The 26,938-nt window shown below is 41.3% G+C and overlaps 1 protein-coding gene across 1 annotated transcript; it reads right to left on the bottom strand.

The window, feature by feature from the left end:
* Window positions 1-23,809: 23,809 nt before the first annotated feature.
* Window positions 23,810-25,896, bottom strand: LOC147607999 (3,9-dihydroxypterocarpan 6A-monooxygenase-like). The gene is made up of 2 exons (XM_086789918.1): window positions 24,894-25,896; window positions 23,810-24,711 (listed from the first exon to the last, which is right to left on the bottom strand). The coding sequence occupies exons 1-2, from the start codon at window positions 25,824-25,826 to the stop codon at window positions 24,076-24,078; spliced, it is 1,569 nt and encodes a 522-aa protein (XP_086646044.1). The 5' UTR covers window positions 25,827-25,896; the 3' UTR covers window positions 23,810-24,075.
* Between the last annotated feature and the right edge of the window lie 1,042 nt (window positions 25,897-26,938).

Raw genomic sequence — 26,938 nt, 5'->3', positions numbered from 1 at the left:
TGCATTTAGCTTGTAGTATGGTTTGCTCGAGCCATTTATTAGAAGAAAAGTATGGAAGAAGTGCAAGTACTGTTGGGTACGGTAGTGTGCGGGTTGTTCGACTCCTTCTAAAACTCAAACGAGCTTGGTCCCTTTTAGCCTTCACCAAGTTATATCTCTCAATCCATTTCTCCATAGCATGTGAGTTTACGATGCAAAATTTATTGATCTTCTCACTCAATGCTACATCAATTGTTCTCACAAGGCCTTTCCCTTGTGGCGCTTCCCCAACTAGTTGATCATATTCTTCTTGTGTCTATAATTTTGGCATATCGGGATCAGACGTACTGAGAAATTCAGTTATATATACAAGTGATTCTTGAACAAGCCATCCCGCTGCCATACTACCTTCAGGACCAGCTCTTTTGACAAACAAATCCTTTAAGTGTCTTCATAAATGTCTCCAAGAAAAGCATGCATCAGCTATGGAAAACCCCAGTCACAGCAACTTCATCAACCACATGAACTAGCAAGTGCAATTTAATGGTTAAAATACTTGTTGGAAAGTATTTCTAGCCATTGTTAACAGCCTCGATGGAGTTTAACCGTGATGTTTCCAATGTGTCTCTACTAATCTCTTTCCTTGATATCCAACGCACTACTACACCAATTTTGTAAATTGTTGCTCTAATGTCATCATTGAGGCAATCCTTGATGGCTATAAGAAGCACGAATTGCAAGAATTTGTGCCAATCATGACTCTTCAAGCCAGTAAGCTCATCGTACTTTGTAAATGCTCCCTTCAAGAAATGCATGCATCCTGTAGGGGTACAAAACTCACTAATGCACTTCTTTACATGCCGTTGCTCAACCTTTGTCATGACCTAAGGTGCTTTCAGTAGCTTCACCTTTCCATCTGCTCTATTTTGGGCCCATAAGTGGTGCATGCATTGAACCTCTTGTAAATCATCTCGTTGTGCCTTGCTCTCCTTTGCTCCTATGATGGTTTTTCAAAGCACCTCGGCTATATTCTTGAAAATGTGCATTGGGTCAAAAAGATGGTTCACTAAAAGGTCATTCTAGTATGGCAGTTGATCGAAAATGGATAGACACTTCATTCCTGGAGGTGTACAGGTTGGATCGAGCTCCCATAAGGTCCTCCAGTCACTGCTCTTCCATATGCAAGGAGACCTCCCTAGAGATCCCTCACGCAAAGGATGGTCCATTGGGAGATACTTCTTATGGCCCTCGTATACTATCTTCTTCATAGACTTTGAGTATCGAGCCTCAAGTTGCGGCCCACATAATGAATATCCATTATACCCTGACACTGAAAGCCCTCTAGAACATCAAAAAATATTGTAGCAAGTAAGTTTGGATGATAATCATGACTTAACATAATATGTTAACAAGCTACAGTATGTATTACCGAAGCACTCTCTATAGCCATGCCAATCATGCATAGTCCACATAAGTATTCCTCTCAATGTTAGCGCATGTCCAAACCTCTTGGAAATATTATGAACTTCAATGCCCTCCCATAGAACACGGTAAAGGGACTAAATACACATCCATGTTCTTCACCTTGTACTTTCTAGGAACTATCAAAGACAATAAAAGATGCCCTTTTTTTATCGCTAGCTATGGTGGAAGATTATAGTTAGCTAGACAAATAGGCCATGTACTCCATGATGAACTTCGTAGACGAAATGGATTCACTCCATCCATCGCTACTCCAAGTCGAATATGGCGAGCCTCCTCCTGAAAGGCTACCCACTTCTCTTCAATGTGCTTCCATGTAGGGAAATCTACGGTGGGCACACGCATAACACCATCCGTGGACCTAGTGTTACGGTGCTAAGTCATCAATCCTACAATGGATTTACACTTTAACATTGTTTTAATCCGAGGGATAATGGAAAAGTGTCAAAGATTGCCATTATGCAAGAGGTGTTTGTACATTTAGCTTTCGTCTTTAAAGAGATTGCGAAGTACACTAGGAGTAGCAGAGGGTGACCCCGGTGGTTTGTATTCATTAGCCATACCGAACATAGCATAAATACCACGGTTAATAGCTATGCCGCACAATGCACATGTGGACACATTCTGCATCTGTCTCACCAAGCATATCAAGTGATAGTAGTGGCCACATGGTAGAACATAGTGGCCGCTCCAGCCGTCGAATGGTTTGTAGCACACGGGACATTGCGAGGTGGAGGAACTAGTAGCACCGCTAGCATCCCCCACCACAAGCTCAGGATGCATCAAAAAATGTGAAATATGATTCCCTTGACGCTTTAAACGTGCAGATAGTCCTTGCACATCTTGGCTAAGCCGGGTGAGCTGCTCTTGAACCTCTGTTTGGCCGGGGGGAGTTTGGGCCTGTGACAATCTCAGCGCTTCTTGCTCCTTCTTTGCGAGCTTTGCCCCTAGGTTGTCTTTGACCGTGTTCAGCTCTAGCCCAGCCCCTTCCACCATGAGAGCAAGCTCCTCTCTTGTGAAGGTCACTATCTCTTCACGCAAATCGTGGGTGTTGACAGTGACCTCTCTAGAAGCAAAGTCCACAGGTGTTTGCAGGACAAACTGAGCATACAGCATCTTGGCAAAATACAGTAGAGCGTCTGCATTGTGGAGAGGACGACCGTACACTTCTAAGAATATTCGTTCGGCATTATTTTTTATGTCATCTTGATTGCAGCGCAACACCTTCCACCTTCCCTTCTTGATCTTGCCATCTGGGCATGGCCATATTTGTTTAATCATATCTATGGTTATTTGTTTGTTGATGTCTTTCCATTGGGCATAAGAAGGGTTTGCCCATTTTGACAACCGGCACGCCGTTCTAGTCGCTTCATGAGTAGTCAATCCGTGTGCAAGGGATTTCATGCGCTTGTACGACTTCTTAGCCATCTCGTGGCGCTCGTTCGCTTGTGCGTCTTCCATGTCTGCACAAATAGAGGACAAATAAAGATGACTTTAGGCTTTTAATGAACTATAAAATAAAATGTATGACAAATTCATCATTATCCTCAAAAACTTAATTTTAAACACCACGGGATGAAAGATGAAATGCAGACTCGGAAAGTATCCACTTAACATAAAAATACTTCAAAACATTGCACACACTAGAAAACATTGGTCATTCTTCAAAGTAAGGCGGACACCATGTTCAATTACATAATAGGATTAAATGATACAAAAAGCTCCACCAGAGCGGACGTTGCGCCCTTACTGGTTCAGTCTTAAGTGATCTAAAAAATTTTACTACTTGCAAGAGATATTTTCTCTCATCACGATTAGGCTAGAACATCCAATTTCTGACTTTATATATAATTGCATCCATGGTCGCTTTGTCGTGAGTAGTGCCGCCCATCCACAGCTCCTCACTTTCCTCCAAAAGTCATATAACACCTCTAATAAATATCCCAAGGCGAAAACATCGCTCGCAGGAGTGTATGCATCTTCCAAGAGAGGATCAAAAATCTCTGGAGCTATCCATGGTTGCTTGTTCCGCTCCCTGTCGGCATAAGCTTGAGCCTCTGCCACCTTTTCTGAATTTTTACTGGCTTCGAATACAAAATTGAGCAATACTCGCTTTTTGGGCGCTCTCAGCAGAAGGCCCCAGTCAATGATACCAATGCGTTCTTTAATCCTTTGTAAAATCTAGCACAACATTGAAGGGATGTAGGTCAGTGTGAATGATGCTAGCCATGTGTGCGGCTGCTAGGCCATCCACCACCAGGGCATGCATAATGTGAGGCATATTCAAAGCCACCTCCTTTATTTGAGCGAGCTGCACCTGGCTTAATTGTATGTCAGTAGTAGGCGGGGGCTTTTTCCATCCCTGATCGAAGCGGTACATCGCTCCGGTAAACTCACTGTGTCTGAAAGAAACCTTTAAGAGCGTGTCACCCAGCGAGCCACCATTATATAACGGAAAAATAGTGATCCACGGCGATTCCTTGGTGAAGGCTATGCATCGCACGATGGACGGGCGTAGAACCTGCATGCCCTGCTCTGCCTGAAAGCTCTCAAATCTTAAACTGCCTTCTCCCTTGTAAAGCTTTCCGCAAAAAGTAACATGCTCTGGAAGAAATGAGATGCCCTAGACCTTATACTCCTTCACTGTGCCAAAAGCTCCTGACCCTATTGTTTGCCCCTCGATCAAGGCCTCGTGCAAAACGCCAATAAGGTGTGTACATTGCTCGTTGAAAATGGTACGCATGATTGTGCCCGTCCCTGTCACATGATTGCGCCCATCCCTATCACATCCGGTTGTCCGAACAGTGCAGCGGTTATATCTTGGGCGATGTGCACTCTTAATTATCATTGATCAAACAAAAGAAGCATCCATTGTTGCACATTCACTGAACTGCTACCACCAATCAAGTAGATCAAGAGAAATATATGAGAGAGAGAGAGAGAGAGAGAGAGAGTATCAAGACACAGAGAGGAAAGGCACTGAACAATCAAGCTAAATATTCATTGTCATACATACATATCCTTCTAACCATAATCACGTGAATCAAGGGAGAGATAAAGCGAGAGAGAGAGAGAGAGAGAGAGAGAGAGAGAGAGAGAGAGAGAGATTAAAATTATTTTATATTCACTGTCTAGCCAAAATCACCTAAGTCAAGACAGTGGAAGGAGGAGAGAAATAGATGGAAAGAGAGATTATATTAGTGTGCATTTTGATTAATTTGAGCAATGTTTAAAGATAGTTTCCTAAATGGGTATGGAATAGGTCGTCTGAGCATGCAGCAAATCGCTTTGCGATGTCTGCATATCGCATCGAAACATAGTCGTGTTGGTACTCAAAACTTATGGAATAGGTCGTTTGTGAAAATCGACCTCTGATCCTCCAACTTTCTTTGTCAGAGTATCTAAAACTTGATGCAAAACATCTAGTTATGTGAAAAATTTGATGTTTTGCATCAACTTTGATGTAAAACATCAACTTTTAGGAGGCTATTTTTCTTAACTTTGAAATATTTTTACATTTTTTATGAGAATTATTTTTTTTATCACCAATAAATCTGTAAAATCTCATTCCAAATAGTAGATCTATAGTAGCCAATAAAATCTCAAAAAATTAAAAAAATCTTATAAATCATATAATTAAAGAAAAATATACCTAGGATAAGGTGATATAGATAGAACATAAGGACCTGAAAAACACATATGTTGCAACCTTTGACAACAAATTTGAGAAGTCAATAAAAAAAATGCTTGTCTATGTAACCATGTAACCTTTGTATCATAAATAATATCGCTACATATAGTAGATGCCAAAAATTCATGATAAAACAGAAGAGTTAGATGAGATAATCCATTGGTTTTAATCCAAATGTGCAAGGCTCCATTGATTTGGAATACCACGAGTCGATTGATTCGCCAATCTTGAGTTTTATCTATAATTCAATTTTAAAGCTAAAGAACTATAAGCAAATACGCGTGATGGGACCATTTATGTCGAGGAGGGGGGTGCATGTGATCCTGGACTCTGCCATGCCTATGTGTAGTAGTATGCTCTCCAGCATAGGGGACCTTGAATCTACCGTCATCACCGTGAAAGTTCCAAGCTCTTCTTTACCACCATTCCAGAAGCCCTAACCTCCTCTCTTTTCTCTAATTTGGTTAGAATGCATGTTTTTAGAAGAGATTTTTTATCTTTGACGATTTTGTGCATGATAAGCTACTGATTCTCATGGGATTTTTTTGGGCTTCTTCTATAGCGTTGAGGATTTTCTATGCAGGATAGAGAGAGATTTTGAGATTCAGGCCGGCTGTCCTTAGACAGGGAACACCAAACAGAGATTGTGATTTATGCTCTCTAGGAGCCATTTGGTAGAACCCAGAGTGGACGAGATTTACTAGAGGCATACCTGGGATAGCCGCGACGTCTAGAGTGGTGGTTGGGTGGATAGGCATCTTAGAAAGACCCTATTGGCTAGATCTTTTGTTGGTGATTCTCTCTCTGGCTTTGAGATTTTTGTATTGACGAATATTATTGTTACTTTAGATTTGTAAATGAATATGGTTTATTGAAAATCTTGTCATTTTTTGAAGTATGAGTGATTTTTTCTGCAAGATTTGAGAAATTTTGTGTTAGAACATAGAACAGAATATGGGTACGTTTCATTTCTCCCCAGATATCTGATATCCAAGCTGAATACAAGCTTCAACCATAGCTTTAGTGGTGCATCCTCTAGGTGCTTGTTTTCCCAACACATCCCCTTTCTTGGGAAAAATGTTTACTCTAGGTCTGGTGCCAACTGGATTCTCAATAAAGGCAACAAAAGTGTAGTTTATCTTCTTCACCTTCATGTACCATATCTTAGTCGTTGGTCCATACTTGATTGGTTTAATAGACTTCAACTTCAGCTTTGAGAGACACTGAAAGCAAATACACTAAGCAGTTAGGCAAAGCCCAGTATGAGTGAAGGTCTCTCCCAAAGGAAAAGATCAAGTGAGAGCTGTTTGCAGGGTCTGAATCATCTGAACCATCTTCACCATATTCAATTTGTTAACCAAACATATGGACCACAATATACATATACACTTATGCATCAACCTTGTTACATATATTCCTGTGTCACAAACCTAATTATGTTAAAAATCAGATCAACATGTCCAACATTGGTTGTCCATCTTCCTAATAACCAGTCCCCCCATTGACCTTGTTTGCCTAAATTGCTATGAACCAAATTTCCAATCTTGGTCCAAGTACTCCTAATGGCACGGCAATCCCAAAAGGCATGCTTTCCATCTTCCAAAGAAATTCTGCATCTAGGACAGTAACCATTGGTAAAATTCCTATGTACCAACTTAAATCCAATAGGCAAGGCTCCTATGCACACTCTCCATAGAGAGACCTAAGATTTTGTAGGAATTTCAGTCTCCCATATTGCCTTCCATTTCAACTAGAACTCGAGCTCACTCTCCAAGTTTTATTACAATAAATAACATTATCCTCACTCTTTCTCAATGCTTTGTACAAAACCTTAATTGATCCACACTGCAATTTAGATCCATTAAACTAGACCCAGTCCTTCATCCAAAAAGACTCACCCATATCTATGGAGGTCCATCCCTTCTGTACCTCGTCCATGTCTAACAAGTTTCCTTTCCGTCTAAGACAGCCAAGTTCCACTTCCAACTCCTTAGGCTCCTTCCACCCAACTGAAGCCCCATCCCAATAGTCAAAAAACCTTGTCAATCCTTTATTGTTCGAGATTTTGGCTATTCTAGGATCTTGAAGAGCTAAATGAGGATTAAACTTATGAGTCCATCAGATCCCTAGACATAACAAGGAATTTCTTGAAGCACTACAATGAACCTCTTTCCATTTGGTGCAAAGCATTCTACAAATTGTAGACCCTGTAATCTTAAGAGGAGCATCAAAGAAGATTTTACCCTTCCATCCTTGGCCTTGCCAACTACCTTCAAAATAGATAATTGAACAATCCACTAGCTCTTTTAGGGATTAAAGCATGATAAGGTGGTACACTTTCTACCAGTTGCATTTGTTGCTACCACACTTGAAGACAACGTCCAATATTAGTGGATTTAATGTCATCATAAGGTGTATTTAGCAATTTATCTAGTGCCTTTTAAATATAATAAATGTGAAATAAGATTTAACAACCATGTTTTAATTCTCTAACTTTGCATAACAACTAGTTGTAAACCATTATCCAAGCCATAGGTTTTCAGTCCACCTTATCATGCTTTTACCCTTAGTATTCGTGTCCAAATCTCCTTCTGTTTTGAAGGCACTTGGGTAAAAGAAGTGCCAACCTGGCAGTTGTGTGAGAGGGAAGATGAAGAATACCAATGCCTCCTTCACATCTAGGCAGGCTAAGTTTGTCCCAGGTAAGCCACAAGTTGGAGCCAAAAGTTTTCCATACAAAGTGTCTTACAGGCCTTACAATCCTCTGCCAATGACCTTTTCCAAAATCCAACACTGGTCAAAACATAATGTAGGCATTTAGCACGACGGTACATATAACCACCCTATCATGGAAAGGGACTTTGATGCCTACCCATTTATTTAGTTTCAAATATAATATGTCCAATGCCAAATTAGTTAATTGCTTATTGGTCACCTCAACCCCAAAGGGGACCCCTAGATATCTAACAGTTTGTCCCTTCTTAATGACCTCACATCCCCATCTTTCTAAATCAAAATCATTATTCTCAGAGAGGCTTATTAATTTAGATTTATGTATATTACATTTGGATCCAGAAGCATCAACAAACTCATGAATGATGCTTAAAACCAATCGGACATTATCATTATCAGCCCCATCAAAAAGAGTAAGGAATCATCTACCCTCCCATTCAACATCAACTTGGAATTTCCTCCCAAAATAAGGGTGTATATGCAAGTGGCCATTCTGAATCCAAAACCCAGTTTTTCCATTACTCTAGCCCCAAATGACCAGTGTACCCTTTCATAAGCCTTCTCTAGATTAAGTTGTAGAAGGATGCATTTCTGCTTTGTTCTCAGAGCCAAATCTCTCCCCAACATGGCAACATAGATATTGTCATATATAGACCTTCCCTTGATAAAACCATATTGTTTCTTAGAGATGACCTCTTGTAGAGAAGGAATGATCCTGATGGCAATGATTTTGTAATGGGCAGTGTGTATCATTTGCGTTCAAGGGGCATTTAAAAAACCCCTTAACTAAAAATTTTCCCACCATAAAACCACCCCCTTTACTTATGAACTAACGGATTTTTTTTTGAAGTTGAATTAAAATACCCCTCCTATTATTGTAATCTTGTTAAAATTTTTCTAAAATTTGAATTAAAATACCCCTCCTTTTGATCGCACGTGGTACACTAAATTTTTTTGAGGTGAACCCTCCCGAGAATCTATCACAAGAATCTTGTTTAGGAATGAGTATCACGAACCCTTCCTTCACATCTTTATCCAAATTGCATGTCATGTGAATGCTTCTCCGTAAATTTTACATTAGATGGCCAGAAGGAATGAAGAACTCTATAGACAGTCCATCCCACCAAGGTGATTTCTCCCTTCCCAGCTTTAGAAGGGCATCCCAACATTCATATATCTCAATATTTATCTCCAGCCACTTAGCCCTATCAGGATCCAATCTATTGCTAATTTTTTCTAGCAATTTGGTCTCAACGCGAAATCTTATGGCTGAATAATCCTCTTTGTTGAGACTGAGAGTTAAGCCCAAACACTCTACCAATTTTTTGGCTATTAACCTAATCCCCTCTATCTCTTGGCCATTTTTATCCAGAACTCTACCCATAACCTCCTTACCCATCTTCCCCTCAATCGGTTTAAAAAGATACCCATCACGCTTCCTTTTGTTATTAAAGATTTTTCATTTGTATCTAATTTCCTCTCTCTTGGTACATTTCTCGTCTTCACTCTTCAAAACAGCTTGACACTTGAAATACAAAGTAGTTACCTTTGCAGTTAACTTCCCAACCTGCCTCTTTTTCTACAGAGTTTCTATAAGATCACTCCTCCCTTTCTTTCCTGTTATTTTTCCTTAGCTCTTAATTTCCCAACCCCTCTAATTATACCCTGCATTTTGTTGGCAAAAATTCTCCAGGAGCCCTGTATAGTTTCTCTCCTCTTGAGTCTCAATTGCCTCTTCATTTTGTCTAATAAATAGTTCATCCTTAAGCAACAAATTTTTTACCCTTAGTTTCTTAGTAGGAAACTCGTTTAACCCAACTTCTTTGCAACCCATTATTTGCCATCCCCATTTGAGAGGCATATGGTCAGACAGAACAGTACTGGAATCCATGTCAGTCATTCTGAGAGTGTGAGGAACCCACATAGCCTGTTGACTAAAAAAGACCCTATCTAATATGGAGGATGACCCAAAATATTCTAGACTAAAATAAGAAATAAGTATGCCTAAGATCTGCGCCCGAATCTCCCATCTCCCACCCATCCCTTAAGGCCATTCTCCCTCTCAGATCCTCCCACTTCATCTTCTCTTGTCCCATCAAAAGAGTACTCCCCCTACACCTATCCCTCTGTTTCTCAACCATGTTAACGTACCTCATAAAGGTGCAATGGCCCTGAATATTTAGGTTAACTATCCATTCCCACATCCCACTTATCACTTTATGATTATGAGCCCCATAGGAATTTATTACCCAAACCCTCTCCCCTTTTAGTAATATTTCCACAACCAAAATTCAACATTAGGATGATTAGCTATAATGTTAGGTTTCAAGCACCTTTTACCAATAGTCATAACTCCACTATACCCTCCATTCACACCCCCATACATCACTACCCTCTCCATCCATTCCACTATATCAATTCCACTATATCAAGCTAAGAATCATATATGTGCGAAATATAGGTAAGCCCACTAGTCTATTTCAAAAGAACAACTTGCGTCCTCTCCATGTGCTTCCCTTTCCCTTTGGCTTTTAGAAACGTCTTATACTTCATTAAATTAATATATATATTTAAAAACATTTACTGGTCTCTGCATGCACGCCCCTTCCCTTTGGCTTTTTCTAACTTTTCGTGGCCACGACCCTCTGCATGCACGCCTTTGGCTTTTACAAACTTCTTATACTTCATTGTTAATTAAACCAACAAATAAATAAATAACAATAACAAAACAAAACCCTTAACCTACCCCCTGCCCCACACATTTCTGCTCATGCCACTGCAGCCGTTCGCATGCACAGTCGCTGTGCACGTCTGTGTTCACAACTGCCTGCAGCCATGCCAACTACCTCTGCTCGCACCAATGCCACCAGCCCTACTTGCACTCGCTCATGCTTCAAAGAAAACGCTCAACCCAGCTTCAGTAGCAGTGATGGGGGCATCGTCGAAAGCAATCGAGCATGTCCCTCTTGCTAAGCATCCCACGACTTGATGCAGGTAATCACATACAAGGTGATGCGCACTCTAGATTGTGGATCATCAACACCTTGGTCTCTAGTGTCTCTTTGCGCAACCAGCTTTCGGACCTTCGTTATGTGTCTCTTCCAGCCCCGAGAACTGCCACCACGGGTGATAATATTAGAGGAGCATGGGCAGCGCTGGGTGTTTTGGCAGAGAAAGGAGCAGTGATCCAACTCGTGGATCGTCAAGCTATCTGAGCTAACGGTGTAGACATCATTGAGCACATGCTAGAACCAGGCTATGTGCTAGGATAAGTTACATCGCTAGAAACGACGATGAAGGGCCACCCCAAGACCACTACCGTTACAGCAATGTGGAATGCACCACCAAGTTTAGAAGGACCACTGCCAGGATCAGACACATCACATGTGTTGAGCACACACCAAGCACAAACCTCCACCCTTTGTGTTTTTTTCACTTTATTTGAGAAAAAATTTTGTGTTTTGTTTTTCACTCCATGTTGATATATGTATCTAGATCAAGAGAGAGTGTAGTGTTGAATAACATGATATACATACATTATAGTTGTAGAGGTCACATAGTGGTAGTATTCTAATGTGTTTAGGATATGGACTATCATTAGATGAATCCACCAAGTGATCCATCTTCTATAAGAGATCTTTGACCAAACTGTTTACAATGTTTAAGGCCTTCTTACCATAAGTTACATGGATCGATTGCTTGATTCTACATGGGGTGAATAGAAAAGGCCTTCCCATTTATTTGGCAATCCCTTTGCATTTGCACTTAGTTATGCAGCTCAACAATTTCTTGTCCTCAATGTGAATGATTAGTTTGCAAATATGACTCACTACAAGAATGGTCTATACATAGCGACCCTCATATAAATATGAAAAAAATAGCGGGGGTCGCTTTCGTGGATGCTTATGCGACCTTTAAAATGCAGTTGTATATGCCACCGTAGTAGCGACCATAGCAAACTGGAAATGAGTGGTATAAGCATCGAAATTGCGATGTATAACCCACCTTTTTTGGGTCGTTTATGCATCTCAAATCTTTAAAAAAACTAAAACGTGTATTCAATTTCCTTTCGCCCATTTCGCGCGCACTGTAGCAGCTTCAAACATTCGCTTCCTCTCAGAATCCCAAGCTCACGGCGGCCAGCATAGGTAACGTGTGTGTTTTTTGGTGGTAAAGGAGGACTAGGCTATTAAGAAGGTTGTGCCGGAGCTTCACAAAAACCCTAACGAGAGAGCGTTGATTACTGTTGGGGTTTGATACGTGTGCGGAGGGTTAGTGAGCCAAATCTGCTTTGGTTAAGAGAGTTTGAGAGGGAGTGGAGTGGTTGGTCTAGAGAGAGAAGGAGAGGTGGGGTCAGGTGAGAGGGGGAGGGACTAGAGTAGTCAGCCTAGAGAGAGCCTTGAGGGGTGGTCGGAGAGGGTGGGGTTGGGTGAGAGGGAGAGGGAGAGGGAGAGAGTGGGGCCGTGGGGAGTGAGTTTGTGAATGACGAGAGGGGGTGGGTTTGTGCTAGAGAGAGGGGAGGGGGGTCAGGTGAGAGGGTGGGTGGTTGGTGAGGGGGCGTGGGATGGTGAGTGCACGAGAGAGGGGGGTGAGAGGGTGAGGGTGGGGAGTGGGGGGTTGGTGCGGAGTGACACAAGGGGGGGATGCCCACAAATAGAGATGATAGGAGGTGAGATGAAGCTGCGATGGCAGGTGAGAGGGGGAGTGGTGGGGGGCGGTCAGGTGAGAGAGCGGGGGATCAAGCTGGGCACTAGGGGGGGCTACACATGAGCTCGAGGAGAGGGGGGCGATGGGTGAGTGGGAGAGGGGAGTGGCCGCGAAGGAGAGGGGGAAGGAGGGGGTCGAAGAAGAGGGAGAAAGAGGGGGTCAAAGGAGGGGGGGGCTAAGCATGGAGAGAGGGGAGAGGGGGGGAGAGGGTGGTTGGGTGAGAGGAGGGGGGGTCCGTGTATGGTGAGTGGGTGAGGGGGTGAGTGATGATTGGGGATTGGTTGGTGGTAAAGGGGGGGGATGTGTTTATGGTCGGTGAGGTGGGGGGGAGGGACGATGGGGGAGAGAGATAAGGGGGGGTGGTGTGTGTGGGGTTTGTGAGGTGAGGGGGTGAGTGACGGTGGGCGAGAGAGATAAGGGGGGCCGTGTGTGGTCAGTGGTGGAAGAGATGAGAGAGGAGTGTGTATGAGAGAGAGGCAAAGGAGGACTAGGCTATTAAGAAGGTTGTGCCGGAGCTTCAGGTAACGTGTGTTTTTTTTTGGTTCAGAGGAGAAGGATCACAGAGGAGTCGAAGGTTGGCTGGTATACCACCCAGCAGTTTAGCAGCGGGGAATGTCAAGATGATAATGACAAGAAATATGTGTTGGCAATCCTCGCGCAGGAGTTCGGCGTTGGTTAGGATGAGACCGCTGTATTGCATGAGATGCAAACGCTTCTAAACCATCGACGGAACAATGCACGGTACAATTATTTGCTTTGCTATGTTATTCAAGTCTACTTCTTTCTTTGAGTAATATGGTTGAATTATTGTTAAATTAAATAAAGAAAGTTTGGAATGTCAAACACCTGAAACGTTCTCTAGAAAGTTCACATACTCTCACACACACACAAATCAGCCCACCAATTCTTCTTTTTGTGCATAGCTCTTCCTCGCTATTTGAGGAAAAGGGCAGCTTTACTGGTCAAAAAGGCCAGCTTCTTCTGGTAGAAGCGAGTTCTTTCTGGCATAAAGCAGGTATAAAGGGTATGAGCAATTTTATACCCTCTCTCCCCTACTTGTCACGGAAACCTCTCAAGTCCAGCCTTACTAACTAGATGCTTGCACACCCAGCTTTGCTGGTTAAGGATTAGTATTCTCTTATCCACGCTTGAGTAGGAAAGAGAATGAGCCATAGCCCAGGAGCTGTCCTTGCTTAAGCTGACTACTCCTAATCATACCACTGTACTGCACTTGTGCTCATACAGAGCTTACAGTAACTTCAGGACAACCTCTCTCCAAGTAAGTTTAGGAGCTTGTGGTGTCTAGCTTTAATGCTTTTGGTAATTGTCATTAATGTATGTATTAAAGTTAATTAATACAGGTTGTTGACAACCAGACTAAACCTCTGTATGTGCGCAGCTTAACCAACCTCTGGTCCTCTTTGTGTGCAGCTTGTGTACCCTTTTATACAGCCCACCCCAGAGCCATACTTTAAAGCTATTATTAACTTCTTTATAAAAGCTGGCCAACTTAGCGCAAAAAGCACTGGCCCAAAATAACGACTAAACACAGAAAGTGCTGGCCCAGAAAAAGCGTGCATGCTCAGCTTTAAAAGAAGTCGTTGCCAATTTGGCACCTCAGCTCTTGATGCCACATCAGCATCGTCAGTTACATCATCATCCATGTCAGTTGCTCATTGCGCATTAGCTTCATGATTAGCTCTTTTTACAACACTTTTGCCTGTAAGACAAAACACACACACGCATAGTACATGGACTCATGACTATAGAACACGAGCCTAAGGGGAATCGAACCCCAAGGTGGCAGCATAAGGCCACTCTAAGACCAAGAGGCTCCCCCTACCACCCCACCCTATAGTTAGTATCATGTACAATCAAAACAAGCGATGAAAAAAAAGGATATCGAGATAGAAACACATTACCATTTTCTTTTGAATTGATGAGCCAAGCTGTTTATCAACAATTGGAAACTATGCCTCACCAAAGATATCAATCTCTAAGAACACCTCATCGTTGTCAGCCATAGCCTCTTGAAGCTCCATCTCTGTTAGGCATATGCCGAGTCCATCAGGGAGTGGAGCATTGTTCGAGGTGGATTCTAAGATTTGCTCAATGTCAGCCTCTAGTAGATCTTCTCCTAGATCATCCGATAAATCTTTACCCAGATCATCCCCTTCATCATCCGTTGTTGAGGGTGGTGTGACATTTGTTTGTCAAATCAAATTTTCTTCTCTCATTAGGGGAAGGTTGAGGTCTATAGGGGCCCTTTAAGATGCCATGTGAGTAAAAGGTTATTAAGGAAAAGAGCCAACCGTGTGATGCCATGTATACAAAAATGTTGGGTGATTAAACTCTAGAAGATGCCTTTTTGTACTTTTTATTTCCAAAAAGTGGGGGGGAAAGCTTTTGAAATTTCAAACGTCCATAACTTCTACATATGAGCTCAAAATTTATCGGAGATTACAGATCCAGAATCTACTCGTCGAGCTCTTTCCATAGATATGTCACATGATATAGTTTTGCTCGCTCGATTTCAAATTCAATTTTGGTGGGAAACTTTGAAATTCAAACTTCTAGCCGTTTGAAGAACAAGAAGGTATCTAAAGTCAAAGAAACTTAACGTTTTAACAAAAAGTCATTAATATCATAATATGGCAGCTTAAAGGGCCCCTATAGACCTCAACCTTCCCCTAATGAATGCGAAGAATTGTATCTCCTTGCCCATGTGATATAGAGGTCATTGTTGTGTCTGGTGTATTGTCGGGCTCTGTAGAGGTCATTGTTGTGTGTGGTGTATTTTCACGCTCAGTAGAAAAGGTGGTATCAAACAATCTTCGGCTTCTAGGGTTCACATGAACAATTCGCCACCATGGATTGCCAGTTGGATTTTTGTAAAAGAAAGCTTGTTGCGCATGCATCGGGAAGAGATAGGGCTCTTTGGTTGCTCATAGGAGCTTCGATGAGTCAACGGACCAGAAGCCGCTTTGTTCACGGCTCAAGGTGGCCCTTTTTCCTTTCTACTCCGCTCGAAACCAACGCACCGTCAAAATTACCTACAATATTATAATGTATATAAACTTGTTACTCAAAGATATTGAATATTTCAATCATTTGGTTTGCATAATATTTTGAAACGAATCAGTACCTGTTTCATAACATGATAGTTAATTTCCTATATGCCCTCTAGATCCCCTACGTAGCCGAGCTCATCCTCAATCAAATTTGTGTCACAAGCACTTGCACGAGAGAGTTGATGAAAGGACACAACGATGCAAGAGTCTTGAGCAACACGAAGATCATCAATCCTCTTGACACGGAGATATTGACCACACACCCACATGTTGCTGCTGTGAGCTCGAACCTAAAACCACATGGGAACCACATGAACATGTATGGTTAGAATCCAGAAAAACATGTAGTATTATTCAAATTAAAATATAACATTGGAGTAACTTACCATGGTGTCGCATCCTAGGCTAAGCTCAAACTCTTCTCGTGAGATTTCAAACCCCTATCCTCGCGTCTCTCTGATATGTGTATTCAACCATTCTAGGCTCATCGTTGGAGGTGCACTCCGACCCTTTTTGGATGCCCTACTTCTCCGGTTTCTCTCTTTGCATTCTTTGTCATGCTTGTCAATCCATTTTTGCATGCAATCTGAGTTATACACCACAAAAGTACTAAGTGCTTCCCTCTCCTCAGCACTTATCTTTACTGGGACCCCTTGCCCACATAACATCTCTGTGGTTTCGTTGTCTGATTGTTCTTCTCTCCAACCAGGAGGAGCTTCGTTATCCCCATGTTGCAAGTACTCAGATAGATAATACATGCACTCGTGAAGCAACCATCCCTCTGCCATGGATCCCTCGGGTCTTGCTCGCTGGCGCACAAATCCTTTCAATACCCCCATGTACCTTTCAACCCAGAACATCCATCGTGTACTCACGGTCCCAGCAATCTCTATCTCTTCAACGAGATGGATCATAACATGGACTTGAATGTCAAAAAAGGAGGTAGGTAACTCCTTCTCCATCAGACAAAGGAGCTCAATACACTCTAGCTTTCGTTGCGGGATATCACGTGAGTCGATCTCTTTGGATGTAATCCATCTATAAAGAGAAACAATGTGATTAGCATAAGATTTTTGTGACAAAGAAGTAAGAACAATATGATGTTCCACTGTCAATACCTTGTCAATGATCCCAATCGATATATAACATCCCTAATACCCTCAGTCAAACAACCGTCGATAACAAGTGGCAAGACGTGCTGCACACAGGCTAGCTCTAGTGTTAACAAATAATGTAATGGCACCTTCATTAGAAATTGACGATACATGTTAGAGAGGCACCATACCTTAATGAAGTTATGCCAGTCGTGTGTCTTTAGACCCGAAAGAGAGTTATCATCCATGGTAAACATGTTTTGCAATGAAGCACCATAGCCCGTAGGAGTACGTATGCATCGTATCCGCTCATTGATGACGCTTATCTCTTGCTTTGTGAGTACCCATGGTGCGTGTGAATAAGTAATATTTCCTATCTCCTCATTGATTATAGGTCATAGTGATCGTTTGCAGTTGCAAATCTTTAGGTCTGCCCTTGCAGCCTCTGTATCCTTGAAGCCCACAAGATGATTCCAAAGCGAGTGTGCAACATTTTTAAATATGTGCATGGGATCAAGCAAATGAGTTATTTTTAGATCTTTCCAATACTCCAACGTATACCATATGGAGGAATTTTGTGCCATTGATTTCTTGCCTCTCGACGACTGCCGCAAATCATATTCGTCATTGTTATCGCTTGCAAGTTCTGCCTCCGGATCTATTAGAGGTCCGTTTGTCCACTTGACGTACCAATCTCTTGGAGTCATTCGTGTTGGACAACGTCCATTCTCCACTTTGTCATTAAAATGTCTCGTATTCGCTTTGGAACGTAGCACATGATCTGGAGGCAAAAATCGTCGATATCAAAGGTATATATTTTTACTCAAACTTCGACTATATTTGGAGCGTAGCCAATCACCGCATGGTGGACATGCTTTGTAACCCTTTGTTGATAGGCCTGAGAGAAACAAAAATTGTTTTTATGTTTTCAATATCCAAATTTTTTTATTGTATAAACAAACAAACAACTAAAGAGCCCTGCTGTACCTGATGCAATGCCATAGGCAGGATAGTCATGTATTGTCCATGCTAAAATGCCACGAACCTTGAAACTCCTATTACCCACAGGTTTTGACATATCAATAACATTTACTCCTTTCCATATTTGTTGCAAGTCATCAATGAGCAGTGCAAGATATACGTTGATGTCTTTAACTTGCCGCTTCCCTACATTGATGCATCGTTTAAATTTGACATTTTTCAAATAGAAATGAGTGTGCTATTTAGAAATGAGAATATTTGTCACATACCAGGAATCAACAAAGACAATATTAAATGCTCTTTCTTAATTGACATGAATGGTGGGATGTTGTAGTTGATAAGAACTACGGGCCAAGTTGACCACTTGGTCGATCACATGGAAAAGGGATTGATTCCATCCAAGCCAACTCTAAATTTTATATGGCGAGGCTCCCAATGAAACTCTGGCCATGTAGCATCGATATGCTTAAATGCTTTGCTATCGCTTGGAATCCTCATGACTCCGTCTATACCTACATTTCTCGAACTCCAATCCATAAGCTTGGCTATTTCGGGGCTGCGGAAGATGTGTTCAACTCGTGGTGCCAAGGTAAAGTGTCGTAGAACTTTCATAGGGACATTCAAGGTTCCTGCCTTGAAACGAGCAACACCGCATTTGGGACAAGTGTTGCATTTTCATACTCTCCACGATACAAAATGCAATCATTGACACATGCATGAATTGTGTTGTATTCGAGTCCAAGGGATGCGATCATTTTCTTTGCCTCGTCCCTCGACTTTGGGATCACATTGTTTGATGGTAGAATCTTGTTCAAAAGAAGCCTACCACTCAATTGTAAATATTTAATGAGCACAAAAGTGATTGAGAGCCATTATTTTTATGCAAACAAAATACAAATATAACTTACGATAGTAATGCAGAAACCGATGCATTACCCCATTGTAGCGTGTTCGGAGATTCAAGATGAGTAAGGTCACACTCAATCTTGATATGGATGCACCATCATAGATGGTCCTTGAAGCTTCTTCTCGTAGAAATTTTTCATGCGGACAAGTTTCTTCTTCACTACTTGCTTGGAACCAATCGTCGATAAACTCATTGATGTCATCATCAACATGTCCCTCATTGGTCGCTTTTTCTCTGCATTTTGCATTGTACTCATCTCTAAGTCGTTGATATGTACTTGGATCTTGTGTACGTAAAAGCCTCATGTACTTCTCTGGCAAGATATGGTGACTTCGGTGAGAGCTAGATACACCCTCAACATCTGGACACTGCATGTATAAACATAGTCTACATGAAGAAATGATTTAAAGTAACAACAATCGAATTATTAAGTGATATAATCATAACATTAAAACCCTTTTTCCAACACAATTCAAGCATATTAGCAACAAAAATTATACTCAAGATAACCTTAGACAAGACACTAAAATACCCTTAGTTGTATTACTGTGACGAGACAATAAGATATATCATCAAATATTTGTCAAAATTAAATGCTGATTGGGCTACAAAGCTGGATACATTATTTGAAACATACATAATTTAAGAGGCCGACACTTTATCTCAAATTTCATTCTCAAAGAGGGGCTGGTGATGGCGACGCCATCCATCATTTACAAATAATTCCTTGCTAGCTTGTAATGATCTTGTAGCACACACTACTATATATATGGGTACATCTCTAATCATATAAGATGGCTTGTGAGACTATTCTCACACTCCATAAAGTTACAATTTGTTCTCTCATTTCTCCCTCTACTACTATTGATTAGCCCTGCTATATTTCCTTGAGCATAGGGCCTTCCATCAATATAAAGCCGCGATCCACAATTATATCTAATGTTTCTTTCGGTGAGTGAGGCCGCATTAGCACAAAGCCCATATGTTGTCATACTTCTGATAAAGCGAACAAGTGCATGCCATGCACCCCAACCATAAATGGGCCCACAAAATGACATAAGAGTCACCTCTGAGTTTGTGGGCATGCGTAAATCCTGTGCAATAAAGAGACCTCGTCCACCATTGGGAATGGTAGATGGTGCAATCACATATCGAGCACCCCAAAAGCTGAAAACCTCTCCATCTCTGCTGGAAGGGCTGCTCCCAACCATCCTCCATAGCGTCTACGATCGTACGTTTGAATGAGAGATAGAAGACGATCAGGCAATGGATGATCATCCAATGTCTCTGATTGGGCACCGAGGGGCAAAGAAGTTGATGATGCCTCCATTTGCAACTGAAAAACAGCTAGACCATATTGTGTGCATGGAAGGAACGAAGGATCAATTCCATGGTCTTCACAATCCTCATGAAATCGAGGATGTAGAACTGGTACGTGCTAAATAATACATCATTGTTGATTATATGAAGGGTGAGACACACATGGAACACGATTAATAGTGCGGAGTAAACTTGGATATGAATTTATACATAGTTCTAAAATGACATCACTTACCATGGGATGCTCCGGTTCCTCTTGTGGTGGCATATCAGGACATGGACCATACTGCTCCATATGGGCAAAACATATGCGTCGCATTCGTCGATGAGTGCCATGGCATGCTGCACACCAACATGGGATTCTTTCAACGTAATATGTTTGTGAGTCGCCTAGTGTCGTAGATGATGTGGAAGAAGAGGAACCATCTCCTCTCGCAACTACAGATGGACACACAGGAAGAGTGGGAGGAGGCGGTGTCCCAGAGGATGACCCAGAATCTGCATTCATAAAATATTAATGTCATATTAATATCATTAAAAATCAAAGAAAACTTGAACAAAAATAATACACATACAAAATCATCCTAGAAGTGTTTGTAAATGCTATGGTAGCGCACAATGCATATTTGCTTATCCCCAAGTTAGGAATAATGTTCTTCCCTCAGCAGATTTGTAATCATACCTTCTTACTATACTTATGTCCATATTAGAGGCTTATAGTAACCTTGCACAAAATAGTTCTTCAAGGTGTAATTGACATGCACCCAAATGCGTTAGCATAGCATATATGGACCGTCGACCGGTCCGTATGCACTATGGATGTGCAATTGGTCCATTTGGAGAGCCAGTACGCTCTCCAAATGCACCCAATTGAGCATCCATAGCGCATACAAACCGCTATATTTATCTATTTATCTATCCACCTACCTATGTATATGTATTTATATATCCATCTATATGTTTATTGATTGTAAATTGTGAAACCTTGTAATAACACACTGTTGTTAAATGCTTAGGAAATTTGCGACCGTCCCTGAGCATACACGCCCACCTGCGATGTGCAGAGATTCTTGGCGGCACTTCAGGAAAGAGATTCGCTTGAGAGTGACATGGCCTCAACAGAAGGTACACAAAGTTAATTCACTCAATGCATATAATAAGTACTTCTCGAATAGCATTAATTATATATTCATATAAAAGCGCATTTAATTTGCAGGAGGCAGCACAGGCTCGTGTCCAGTCAGGGCACACCTCTCGGCTTGGCCGGATGGGCTCTAGTGGCTTTCGAGCACTCTTTGTAAGTGCACAAATTTTTTGTTCGTCTATCTATAGCTATTTGTATATATATATATATATATATATATATATATGTATCCATGTATCTATGATCTCATATGCATTCAATTCACTTCTTACTTATATATATGCAATGTTTAAATGATAGAGAAAGGATTATGGTCGAGCACCATCTGCAGACGAGATACGGAGAGCCACAATTTACGACTACAGAGCGCTACAAAAGGAGATGCCGACACCCGATGCTTTTGTAAGTAATTCTATCAAATATTATTTTATGCCAATCAAGATCTGCATCTAGGTTTTTTTTATACTCAAATAGCTAATAGACATTTTTAATTGCAGGAGCAACATGGTGAGAACGACATGGATGAGGTTGCTCGACAGGTAGCAGTAGGGTTATCATCGCAACCACCCAAGAATGTACAAGAGGAGGACTCTTCCTCCGATGACTCTGATTAATGATAGAGCCATTTAGTGCTAATTTTGTAGACATAATTTTTTGGTACATATAGTCGCTCATTCAGAATGATGGCGCTCTTTCATTAACATTTTCTTTATGTATGTGTGTTTTTGGCCATGATGCACATGTGTTACATCTATCAAGAGTTTCTTGAAGTGTCTACCTCCCAAATCTATTGATTTAAATGTTAATTGATTGTAAAATTTAATTTATACTTACCGTAATCAATGTCGGCCATTGCTTTTTCAAAAGTCGATGTATGTCGATTCTTGGGTCTTTTGTCATACACGAATGAGCGTGCGTATGTGTGTGTGTGTGTGTATGAGAGAGAGAGAGAGAGAGAGAGAGAAAGAGAGATTTTTTATGATGTTTGTATACGTACGGATGTGTGTGTGATAAAGAGGCAAGTGTGTATGAGAGAGAGAGAGAGAGAGAGAGAGAGAGAGACCAATGTTTACGTGAAGTGTGTGTGTGTGTGTGAGAGAGAGGGAGAGGGAGAAAGAGAGAGAGAGAGAGAGAGAGGGAGAGAGACAGAGAGAATGTGTGTGCAAGAGACACAAGTGGAGATAATGTGTATGAGAGAGAGAGAGAGAGAGAGAGAGAGAGAGAATGCGCATCGGCTAAAAAAAACGTTCAGAACAAAGGTCTTTTAAGCGACCCCAACGGCTTAAAAAAATAATACAAATTGGGTCGCTTATGCCACCCAAACTTGGGTGTTTATGCCACTCAAATAAGGTCGTTTATGCCACCTTTGTGGCGTGGTTTATGCTACCTAACTACGTGGTTTATGCCACCCTCGTAACGTCGTGTATGCCACCCAAATGCGATGTATATGCCACCCTCAAAACGTGGTTTATGCCACCCAAAATGCATCGTTTATGCATCTCAAAAATGTCACTACAGAGGTCGTTTAAATGATGGTCAAGATCGACCTTTGGAACGACTTCTATAGCGACCCTTATGGGGGTCGCTACAGGTTCCTACTCTTGTAGTGACTCTTGTCTTTCACATGAATGTTGGGCACATCTACTCCCCCCACCTCCCTGAGATAGGACATATGGTCCCATGAGATGTAGTGTACGTTTTTCTTTACTTTGGTCTACAAAGGAAGTTTCAAATTAGCATTTCCACTCTAAACCATTGGTTCTTGCTAAGGGGTTGATGAAAGCAACGGAGACTCCACCTACTGTAAGAATTTTGGAGTTCAAATAAACAAGTTCCTAAAACCAAAGCATTGTTTTGTGGATATATCTACTTCAATGGGTAGGTCAATAGGTTTACCCACTTGAATAGTGTTGATCCACTTAAAGGTGTACTTTTGGGACCACTCCCCTACTTCATCTCCATGGGAATAAAAGGGCCTTAACTTTTTGCAAGCTACTTGCATTTTGCCTTATGTAATGCAAAATCATTGCATCCCCAAAAGAAGATGATAAATACATAGAGGCTAAATGGAAGGAAATTACCATTCCTTCCCCAAAAGAAGATGATAAATACATAGAAGGTAGCTAGAAGAAAATCAAATGCTTTGCCTGTATTTGTCGTCTATTACGTACTCTCCATCCATGCATGGTGTATTTATATGCCTTGATCTCTAAATAGCGCTAGTTTGGTAACCTCATATGGCATAAAAGTTTCCTTTTTAAGGTTGACACAGTTTTCTTAAACGATGCATGTAAATGTCCTTTAAATCTTATAGCATACCTTACTAACGGGACATGGTAAAAATATTGGCACACAAGAAAAAGGTAAATAAATAATCTTACTTCCTCTAATAAAAGGGAAAAGGAGAGGAAGGTCACATCACATAATGGATAATAGATTTCAAGTCTATAAGCCAAATTTTGGCTAAATAAAATATAGAGTCTCTATTATTTGCAAAGGTGTTTAGAAAATAAAAGAGAACCCACCATGCAAGAGTTTCATCAACAACCAAAAGAAAAAAAAACTAATAGACCTATAACTAGATTAACTATTTAAATAATCACATTATATTCAAGACACATAAAACGAGTAGGTATAAAGTGATAAATCTAGGATAAAGACCATGGGTAATTGTTAGAGCTTGATTCTGTACAACTAGGCTGATTGGGAAGTGTAACTTAGCCTTACCACTTTCATTTAACAATATTGAATACATCTCCTTTAGTTTTTTAAGTATTTAAACTCTCATTCAAAGAGTAACTAATGCTAAGGCATTCCCATGATAGGCTAGAAATATATCTCTAAGAAGATAAAATTTCTTTACACAATGATCTAGCTGAAGTACATGATTTGGTTTAGAGGTTAGAGATACTTTAGAGCTCTTGTAGGACATCATCTTTATTGGGAGGAGAAATTGCATAGCTTGGTTATTGAAGCCCTTCATAGACATGTGCAAGCAACCTGGGTGTAGGGATGCTAGCTAATGGGGAGGCCATCTTGACTATCAATCCAAACGTCTCGGAAATATCAACTTGTGTGAGAGACTCCGGAAGTGCCCAATCAAAACCTTGTACTAGGCTTGCCAACATGATGTGGACGTTCACCAAACCTAGTGTCAATGCAGGACACTTTCTTCTACCCGATCCAAAAGGCAATAATTGGAAGTGATGGCCATTTGGTTTTACTTGACTACAACTCCCTTCCAAAAACCTCTTTGGTTGAAATTGTACAGGGTTCTCCCATACATCAGCATTTCTTCCCACTGCCCACACGTTTATGAATGCACGGGTCTTGGGTGGTATCATGTACTCATATATTTGACACGATTGACTTGATTCATGTAATAACAGTGTTGCAGCTGGATGTAATCGCATAGTCTCTTTGACAACTGCATTCAAGTAAGGTAGGTTATGGATATCTGTCTCTTGGACAAGGCGTGTTTTTCCCACTACACTATCAAGCTCCTCTTGTAATGCCTTTAAGGTGGTCGGGTTAGCAAGGAGCTCTGCAAGTGCCCACTCAACAGTGATCGAGGATGTGTCTATTCCTCCTATGAACATATCCTGCATCAAAATCCATTCATTTAGAGAGTGAGAGTGTCATTTGCATCTTCATGATACTTTAACAGCCTTAGCAATTAGTAAATGTGGGGAACTAATAGATCATCTATTATTTAGAAAGGAAAAAAGAAACAATTCTAGGACTAACCCATACATCCTCTAAATTTAAAAAATACTTTCTTTACCATTAGCACCGCCTTGATATTAGTATCATTGATATCCGCGACTGACAGCAGCACGTCTAACAAATCCTCAGGAGAGCCAGTACTGCCCTCCTCCTCCCCTTCCTTTGCTTTTCTGTCGCGCCGACGGTCCACCACCTCTTGCAAGACGCGGCTCATCCGTTGTCCCACGCTCTTCATGCGCCTTTCATAGCCTTGAAGGTCCAGACAACCCAAGATAGGGATGAAGTCCCCCAGGTTGAACACGCCAAGAAGGTGCATGATCTCGTTGCTAAGGTCCACGATGTTGAGCGAAGGGTCGGCCTGAGAGGTAGGGGCTAGCTCAGATAAGTGCTTCCCCACCGCCATCTTGGAGATGATGTTATTGGATGCAGCGAGCAGCTTTGGGCGTATGTGCACCACCTGGGCGCTTTCCGCACGCACAGAACGTAAGAGGGCATGAACCTCCTCTACCCGGATGGGCCTGAAAGATTCCACGCGCTTGTTGCTAAAGAGGTCTGTGGCACAGAGCTGGCGCATGAACCTCCAGTATGGGCTCTGCGGGCAAAAGCCGATGTCGGAGCAGTTGAAGCAAACGTGGACGGCCGCAGCAGATCGTGGGCGGGAGGCGAAAGCCTGGTCGTGCGTTTGGAGTATCTGTTTTGCCGTTTCAGGTGTTGAAGCGACGATAGCATCGACGGAGCCCAAGCGTAGCGACATCAAAGGTCCATGCACTTTAGCCAGCTGAAACAAGGACTGGTGAGGCAGCTTACCTAGCAAGTGCAAGTGGCCAATTATGGGTAAAGCTGGAGGCGAGGGTGGCAACCTATGGTGGGCTGTGCTGGCCGCTTTCTTGAACCACACGATGCCGATCATCACACAGGCAAGCACGGTGGGGAGCAAGAGGAAGCACACACGGAGGCCTTCCCCATCTACACTACTCCAAATCCACTCCATTTGATGGCCCCTCTACAACTCCCTCTCGCGCCTCCCTCTTTATACGGGAAATACTAATTTTTAATTCATGCTCAGAGGTTTTTCAAAGGCGTGGTTTATAGGAAAGGAACGGGTGGGCAAACGTGCAGAACACGCTACCGCGGACGCCAATTATTCCAGGAAGAAAACATGTACATTCTTTGGAGAGGGAAATAAAGAGAAAAGAGAGGAATAAAGACAATAGTTTCCACGAATTTCCACGTGGCCAGGAAGAAAACATGTACATTGAGAGGGGAAAAAAATGGATAAAGACAAAAATAGGCGTGCTTGGAACTTTTGACCTCAACACATAGTACTAACTTAAAGTCCTTGTTTAAAAAAATAAACCTACTTTTCAATCGATCCAAAATAAAGACAACTCATAAAATGGATAAAGACAAAATAGGCGTGCTTGGAACTTTTGACCTCAACACATAGTACTAACTTAAAGTCCTTGTTTAAAAAAATAAACCTACTTTTCAATCGATCCACAATAAAGACAACTCATAAATCTATCTCATTTTTATTTTCAAAATCTTTACTATATGTCCGTTTTATAACTAAAATATATATGAAAATTGTTTTTTAAAATAAAAGCTACTTAAAATCTCAACCAAAATTTTTAAATTTCGGCTTTTCGAGCATTCGCACAATGAATAATCGTGTCTAATCGGACGACAAAACGTTCTTTTCAACGAATTTGAAGAAGAACCGCCAATGTACGTAAGACAAGGAAGAAGAACCACCATCTTATTCCAAACAAATAAGAAACTTAGAAATATTACTAAAGTTTGTTCCTTTAGTTTGAGCATTTGGGAAACCTATTTTTAGGAAGCATGCACATTTTCTCTTCATTTTTCATGAAGCATTTTTATTTTTTGAAAGTAACAATTCTTTTGGAAAGAATTACACCACTATTGCTCAAGCAAAATTAACCACACAAAATAATATGTATTAAATTAACCACACAAAATATTACCTATTTAGGTAAATATATACAAAGGTTTGTTATTGTTTTCAATGACTTTCATATTATGCAAGGTTAGAATTTTTCACTCTTTGCTGTAAATAAAAATTCCTTTTTTTCACCCTTC

The sequence above is a fragment of the Cibotium barometz genome, chromosome 54 (genome assembly GCF_041138505.1).
Source record: "Cibotium barometz isolate CiBa-2024 chromosome 54, ASM4113850v1, whole genome shotgun sequence".
Taxonomy (NCBI): domain Eukaryota; kingdom Viridiplantae; phylum Streptophyta; class Polypodiopsida; order Cyatheales; family Cibotiaceae; genus Cibotium; species Cibotium barometz.
Note: the sequence above shows the minus strand (reverse complement) of the source record. Positions and strands in the feature narration are given on the sequence as shown.